Source organism: Babylonia areolata, chromosome 3 (genome assembly GCF_041734735.1).
Source record: "Babylonia areolata isolate BAREFJ2019XMU chromosome 3, ASM4173473v1, whole genome shotgun sequence".
NCBI lineage: Eukaryota > Metazoa > Mollusca > Gastropoda > Neogastropoda > Buccinidae > Babylonia > Babylonia areolata.
In genome coordinates, this window is record NC_134878.1 from 32,995,359 (window position 1) to 33,003,633 (window position 8,275).

The following is an 8,275-nucleotide window of genomic DNA, read 5'->3' on the forward strand; positions in this document are numbered from 1 at the left end:
TATAATGGTTTCGCTTGTCGATGACATCAGCAAAACAAGTCCAAATGAAGTTGGGCGTGTGTAATATTTTTGTGGCATTAACTGAAATCTAAGGTCTTCCAAAACAGGGCAGCATAACACAAAGTATACCGGGGACAGTATATTATGCCGATGATAGTATGTGTTGTGCTCAACAGTTGTGTGTGTGTGTGAGAGAGAGAGGGGGGTGGGATGCGACGGTGTATGTGAGGCGACAATATAACATGCCGCAACAGCTGGCTGGTCCCAGTGTCCACAACCTCCACGCGGTCAGTACTAACTTGTGGCTGGACGGGTTGACGGTGATGGATCACTGCCCCTGGAACAGGTGGAAGAGGAAGGAGAGGAGTGTTTGTGTTGTGTCCGTGTGCGTGTGTGATTGTGTGTGAGTGAGAGAAAGTGTGTGCATGTGTGTGTGAGTGAGTGTGTGTATATGTGTGTGTGTGTGCGTGTGTGTGTGTGTGTGTGTCCCTTTCATTTTCTTTCATTTGTTCACACTTTGTTTGTTTTGGGCCCTTTCTGAGCGAGGGCTGGATGTTTATATAAGAATAAATAGATGAAATATAAAAGCTTTACCTTGCGTATCTCTTGCCCAATTTAATAAAGAATCTAATTTGTTGTTGTTCCTCCCACACTCTCTCTCTCCCTCAACCCACCACCCCTCCCCATTCTCTCACACTTTCTCTCCTTCCCTCTCCGCCCCCATCCACCATCGCTCCCCCCCCCCCCACCCACCCCCACACACACCCCACCCTCACCCTCACCCCCACCCCAGCACCCAAACAGTGCGGTGTTGATCGTCATGCACGCCCTATCCATGTCCATACCCGCCGTCGGGTGGATCGTATTCTAGCCTTCTACCCGTCGACATGGGAGTGTCGGATTTCTGTTCCCATTTCCGGCTGACTGGATAGTTTATGCGTGATGGACGTGATCAGGTTGGGATTGGCCTCGCTGATAACGATCAGTGAGACTGACTGACTGAATATGTTTCTGTTTGTCTTTGTTTCTGCCTCTGTTTTCTCTCTCTCTCTCTCTCTCTCTCTCTCTCTCTCTCTCTCTCTGAGTGATGAATGAAAAATTGAATGTATGCTAGCAAATGAACAGTAAGTGCGTGTGATGTGTTTGTGTGTGTTTGAGTGAGTGGGCGTGAATGTGTTCGAATGTCTTTGTTTGCTTGTTTTATAATTGTGTGTGTGTGTGTGTGTGTGTGTGTGTGCGCGCGCGCGCGCGCGTGTGTGTGTGTGTGTGTGTGTGTGTGTGTAAGTACGTACGTGCATGATAATGTACCACTTGTTCTTTTCATCGCTTTGTTACCTTTAATAGACTATTCCAATTACTATTCTTATTCGTCGTTCTAATTATTTTATTTATTTCATTTTATTTCTTTATTTCTATGTTTTGTGTCGTTCTTTATTTTTTATGTTTTGTGTCGGTAAATGGGCAGAATTGTAAAAAGGCCTTTACTGCGCTTTACCCATTAAAGATTCAGTCAGTCAAAGATTCTCTCTCTCTCTCTCTCTCTCTCTCTCTCTCTCTCTCTCTCTCTCTCTCAGTGGTCAGTAGTAGTTGTTGTAATAGTAGTATTTACCATTGTTATTATTGTTGTGTCTTATCGTTATTGTTTTTGTTGTCACAAGGACAGATTGGAAGACTAGGCAATGCCTAAAATCTTTATCCTTGAGTAGTAAAGTTGTTGAATCTTGAATTTCTCTCCCTGTGGTGTAGACCCTTTTCAGGACGGGGACTGGATAGAAAAAAGCATGCCAGTGCTTATCTCTTTTGTCTTGTCTTGTCTCTCTCCTTTTCTAAAAAAAATAATAAAAAATAAAATGAAATAAACCTCATGATTACATTACATTTCCAAACGTGCACTTTCTGTTCATGTTGAGGCATTAGGATATCACATGATCAGACATGCCTGGAGTATTGTTTGCGTGTTCCCAAGGTAAGTCACGTACCCGGAGGATGAGGCACCCTGTATACAATCGAGTATAAGGACACGATGCAGTTGTTAGGGTGAGAAACGTGTTTGTATGGCCGGCCGTTTGTTTGGATTGCCCTGTAGGCAGCCAGCTTTATGTTCAGGAGTATACAGCGAAGTCCTCGTTTTAATCTGTTAAAAGTTCTAACGAAGTAGGGAAAGATCACGACAGGAGAGCTGTGTGTGTGTGTGTGTGTGTGTGTGTGTGTGTGTGTGTGTGTGTGCTTGCGTGCGTGTGTGCTTGTAACTGCGTAGAGAAATTGTTTATCGATTTTCCCCCTTTATTTTTCTTGATTTATTAGACTAGTTTAATTTCATACTTTATCGTGAACGCTTCGGTAGTCTGTTGTAGAATGTAATATGAAGACATTCACGAGGAAAAACCGTTGTTGAGCTCTTCTCGAAAATGACCATGGGCAGTGGAATCCGAGAAGTACCAGTACATCTTTCGGTTTTCACGTCACAAGGAAACCACACCTGTGTTCAGTGTAACATGACAGCAGTTATCAAATCCCCAGTCGTATTCTGGATCAGAAAAGTCGCGATAAAGACATGGAAAGTTTGAAAATTTGTTAGATCTCTGTTATGATCGCAAGATCGCAAGACAATGAAATGCTGACCGATGTGGCAAATGTTAGAATTGCTCCGTTTCCAGCACACACATTTCAGCTTGACGAACACTCGTTTCTGATGACGAGCAAAACAAGGAGGATTGGGATCGTCATGTATGCAATGGAAACCCCCATCCCTCATCAGCACCCTCCACCTCTGGCATTTTCGGTTTTGTTGTTGATGGAAGGACAACAACATCTCTATGAAACACAAGATCAGACTCCTGCGTGCACTGGTATGTATTCCATATACCTGTATGCACGCGAGACATGGACCCTCACGACGGATTTGGAAAGAAGAATTCAAGCCATAGCAATGAGGCAATGAGGGGAGGAAAAACGATGGACTGACAATATTGCAGAATGGACTGGAAAAACATTTGCAGACACAGGCTTTGACACGCAACCAACAGACCTGGAGGAATGTGGTGAACAGTTCTTCTGTGCGGCACCCCAGTGACTCTTCACAGAGCTGAGGAAGAAGAAGAAGAAGATAGGGTGACGCAGCTGTTCACGGCTTGGGCCAGTGGTCGGTGAACGTTGTGTTGTTTGAGGAGATGAGTCCTGGAACATTTGTCTCTGTGGATTTATACCCCGACCCCCATCCTCCAGGGAGATTAGACGTCATTCACCCCATTCCGTGTGTGTGTGTGTGTGTGTGTGTGTGTGTGTGTGTGTGTGTCTGTCCTGTATTTCTGTCTGTGGGGAACATTGAGCTAGGGGCGTTTATTATTTCGATGTTTTATCTGACTGGGCTTGGATTGAAAGGCGGTTTGATCTGTCTGTCTGTGTGTGTGTGTGTCTGTCTGTCTGTCTGTCTCTCCCTCTCTCTCTCTCTCTCTCTCTCTCTCTCTGTGTGTGTGTGTGTGTGTGTGTGTGACTTGTGTGCGTTTGTTATGCGCGGGGGATGTACGAGTATATTATGTGTGTATGCGTCAGTGATGATTGCTGACAAACGATGTCACCATGATCGATGATCTAGAGCCTTAGAGTTTCAGACTGGTTCTCAAATGTGGGAAAATTTTATGTGCTATACATATAAATCAAGTTCATTCACTCCTTCATTCATTTTAATCACCTTGCATGACCATCACTGTTTGAAGGCTATCAGCATCATTTCACTCCTTTCTTCCATGGTGCCCGGATAGTTGGCAACTAAAGGATTTCCACCACCTCCGAATGCGGTCGAAATTTAGTGACCAACCTGAAGATTTAGTAGCCAGCTTAACCGGAAGTAAAGTTTCATGCATCGCTTCCTTAGAGATCTAGTTGCCAAGCTTCATGTAGTTGGCAACTAAGCGTTTAATAAGGCAATTTACGAGGGTCATTCAATAAATAAGGTGAATTTTTCGGTATAAGGACTTCTAATACAGATAGAAGCTTACTTTTTTTTAAAATTTTTTTTGTTTTACTTCTTTTTCACATGGATTTAATTTGTTTTGCAGATTAAAAAAAAAACTTTGAGAGTTTTGGCGATTAACAAAGATGGCCGACCAAGAAGCATGCTCCAGGATTGAACAGCAGTCAGTTATCAAGTTTTTGGTTGCTGAAGGGTGCAAACCAGTTGAAATTCATAGGAGAATGTCAACTGTGTATGGTGCCACATGTTTCAGCCGAAAAAATGTCTACAAGTGGGCTAAATTGTTTAAAGAAGGACGGAGCAGTGTTGAGGATGAAGACAGGCCTGGAAGGCCTACAGAAGTGAGGTCTCCTGAGGTGATCGAATCAGTCAATGACCTCATTCAGTCTGACAGAAGGGTGACAGTGGATGACATTGCAAGGACTTTGAGCTTATCTGTTGGGACAGCACACAAAATTGTCCATGATGACCTTGGCTACTCGAAGGTCAGCTGCCGGTGGGTGCCAAAGATGCAAGGCCTCACACAGCAGCCCGAACGGTGCAGACCATCAACGAGCTGGGCTGGGAACTGCTCCCTCATCCCCCTTACAGCCCAGACCTTGCCCCTTCAGACTTTCACCTGTTTGGTCCCTTGAAAGCGTTCACGAGAGGCACGAAGTTTGAAAGTGACGATGAAGTCAAAAGTGTTGTGAGCGACTGGCTGAGACATCAGTCCAAAGATTTTTACGCTGAGGGAATACGGAAGCTTGTGCACAGATGGGAAAAGTGTGTGACAGTGCTGGGAGACTACGTTGAAAAATATAAAAAAAAGTAAGCTTCTATCTGTATTAGAAGTCCTTATACCGAAAAATTCACCTTATTTATTGAATGACCCTCGTAGAAACCAACTTGGAGATTTAGTAGCCAGCGTAACCGGAAGTAAGGTTTCATGCATTGCATACTTTTAGATTTAGTTCCCAACTTTCATTTAGTTGGCATCTAAGCGTTTAGTAAGGTTTTATGCATAAGACTCGGTGTGGAAACTACTATTGCTCACAGAGAATCAGCGTGCCGGTTGTCCTCCTGCCCAGAGGGCCAATATATTTAGCCCTGTGTGATTATGTGGTGGACACACACCGTACCAGGACGGTTGCCCGGCAAAGAGTGGAGACTGAGATTCAATCAATTCACGCTCCTGATAGCTCACATCCTTGTGTGGAATTATATGAATAGCTGGAGGGAGAGGGGGTCGTTTTGTTGCATGGGAGGGATAAAGATAGGCCTTTGTTTCGTCTCATCTATCATTTTGTGTGTGTGTGTGTGTGTGTGTGGAGCGGTGGCCTCGTGATTATGCATCCAACTGGGAAGCGAGTCAAATCCACGGATTCGAGACCCCATAAACGGATCGGGATTTTCACTCTTCCTCTCCACGAGACTTTGAATGGGGATCTGGGTTCTAGCCTTTCGGATGAGACTATAAACTGTGGTCCCATTTTGCAGCGTGTATTCAACGCACGTAAAAGAACCCTTGGCAACAAGATGGTTGTCCCTTGGCAAGATTCTGTTTAAAAATCCGCTTTGATAGGGAACAAAGTAGTGCACTTGCGAACACACACACACACACACACACACACACACACATATATATATATATATATATATATATATATGAATAGCTAATTCGTGAGTTGAATGAACTGTGGACTACCACTCCTGCTGAACCGTCAGACTTGGGTCCTGTTTCAGGCTGAAAAAAGAAGTTTGTGCTTTGGCTTCACGAGAGGTTATTTCTGTCTCCCCTTCCTCCCCAACCACTGGTAGTACCTGTATGTTGACAGAGAAAACACACGGGCTGGTGGTGGCGACTGTGAATTGGATTTGTGTTGAACTTGGCGAGGGTGAGAGAAGCTGGAATACTGATGGATCGCATCCAGTGGTTGGACTAACTCCATTTGCTGTGTTTTCGGGAGTAGTCGATACGATAGAGTATCTACCTTTTGGAATCGTTGTTTTGTTTGTTTGGGGTTTTGTTATTGTTGTTTTCTTTCATCATTTTATTTGGATGTTTTGCCTTCTACTTATCTTTCCCTGTACTATATTTTGATATACATTCCTCCTTTTTTTTTTCTTTTTTTTCTTTTTTTGTCAAAGCCAGATTAAGCGCGTTGGGTTACGCTGCTCTTAAGGCATCTGCTTAGCAGACGTGGTGCAGCGTAATAATATATATGGATTTATTCGAACGCAGTGACTCCTCCTTGAGAGAAAATGAACCGAGCTGCCGTTCTTCTTGTTCGCATTGCCATTCGAAACGTTTAAAGAGTAGTTCTTCCTCCTCTTACCTCTAACGTTTGCTTTCAGTCCATTTCATATTCGCTCCCTTCCCCTCCCCACAGACACCTCCCTCCCCCCTTCCTCCCCCCATACGGAGACCGAAAAATCACGCAGTGGCCGGTGGTTTCTCACTGTGCACACGTAGTGAAGTAGGAGCGTAGTGTTAGACAGGTTCCCAGGACTCACGCCCCTCCAACAGGGCAGCCCTCACCAAACCAGGACCCAAGCCCTGCAGGACAAGCAAGCCGGTCTTCGGGGCTCCAGCCAGAAGGTCGTTCACCTCCACTCTTCCAGACCGCATTAACTCACTCAGTACGGCCAGTCCTCTCTTCTCCTCTGCACAGACCCCTCGGATGTCCAGTGGGTGTCTGAATGACCCAACCTTTAGCTTCCGTCGTCAGAATTGTGGTATTCTTTGTCAACATTCACGTCTTCAGTATAAGAGCGTTCCGCTTGCAATATTTTGATGGTGGTAATTGGGGTGAAACGCTGTTAACGTCGTCTCTTTCGCCGTTCGTATGGAGAGAGTTAAATATTACTTTGTCCGCCGGCCTCTCGTTAACTTGTCTCCGGACTGCAACCCGCGCCAGCATCTCTAAAATCGGTCAGCTGAGTACACTGACCGGTCTCTGACACGTAATGAAATCAGTGAAAAGACGCCACATTGACGACGATTTATGTGTGTTGGGGTTGAGAACTCTGAAATCTGGAGAGTGTAGGATACCAGTTTGGGCGTCACGAAGCGGCAACTTTTATGGGGGGAGAAGGGTGTGTTAATTGTTGTTGTTTTTTTTGTTGGTTTTTTGTTTGTTTGTTTTTTTGTTGTTGTTGTTTTTTGTTGTTGTTGTTTTTTGTTGTTGTTTGCTGTTTTTGTTTCGGTTTCTTTTATGACACTTTTAATTTTGCTCTCTCTCTCTCTTTGTCTGTCTGTCTGCCTGCCTGCCTGTCTGTCCGTCTCTCTCTGTCTCTATCTGTCTGTCTGTCTGTCTGTCTGTCTGTCTCTCTCTCTCTCTCTCTCTCTCTCTCTCTCTCTCTCTCTCTCCAGTCGACATTTCAGTGCGTTAACTATGGTACAGGACGGCTGATCTCCCTGTTTCTTTCTCTGCTTCTCTGTCTGGTTTTTAGGTATCTTTTTATTCATGTTCTCCACCATCATCATCTTCTTTTCACTTCCCCTCCTCTTCATCTTTTTTTCTTTATCCTTTTCCTCCTCCTCCTCCCCCTCTTCTTCTTCTTCTTTTTCTTCTTCTTCTTCACTTTTCTCGTCGTTCCACCTATTCTTTTCAAACTTATCGTCCTCCATTCTCCGTCTCCCCACCCTCCCCCATCCCCACTTTTTTCATCAGCGATTCCGATGTTGAACATTCAGTAATGTTTTTCTTCTTGTGTCCTTTCCGTATTTAGTCCGGCTCCCCAGTGTCTCCGTTGTTTCTATCTATAGTTCTTCCTTTCTGTCTTCTCTCAGTCTGTCTGTCTCTGTCTCTCTCTCTCTCTCTCTCTCTCTCTGTCTCTCTCTCTTTCTCTTTCTGTCACTCACTCTCCTCCTCCTCCTCCTCCTCCTCCTTCTTCTTCTTCTTCTTCTTCTTCTTCTTCTTCTCTCTTTCTCTCTTCCTCCTCTCTTTCTCTCCCCCTCTCCCCTTCTCTCTCTCCCATTTCTCTCTCCCTCTCACTCTTTCTCATCCCTTCTCTCTCTCTCTCCCACTCCTTCCGCTGTTCACCCATTGCTTCTGTTGTTGTTTTTTTTCTTCTTCTTTTTATACGCCCTTTTCTTGGTTTGTTAACACCCCACCCCCCCACCACCACCACCACCACCCTCCATTCCCACCCTGTTACCCGCCGCCCCCACCCTTCCCTCCAAACCTCTCTGTCTCTTCCCTGTCCCTTGTGGCCTCTCTTTGTCTCTTTCCTTGTCCTCCTTCCTCCCTCTGTCTTCCCCTACACTCTCCCCCTCCCCCCTGCTCTATTTCCACTACCGTTCTTCCCCTGTCCCTC

General features: G+C 45.1%; 1 protein-coding gene across 1 annotated transcript in view; it reads left to right on the forward strand.

Annotated features, from left to right (window-relative positions):
- Positions 1-242: 242 nt before the first annotated feature.
- Positions 243-8,275, forward strand: part of LOC143280290 (uncharacterized) — a 65,429-nt gene continuing 57,396 nt past the window's right edge. The window contains exons 1-2 of the mRNA XM_076584920.1: positions 243-346; positions 6,483-6,595. Of these exons, the coding sequence (XP_076441035.1) occupies positions 243-346; positions 6,483-6,595 (217 nt within the window). The remainder of the gene's footprint in view (positions 347-6,482; positions 6,596-8,275) is intronic.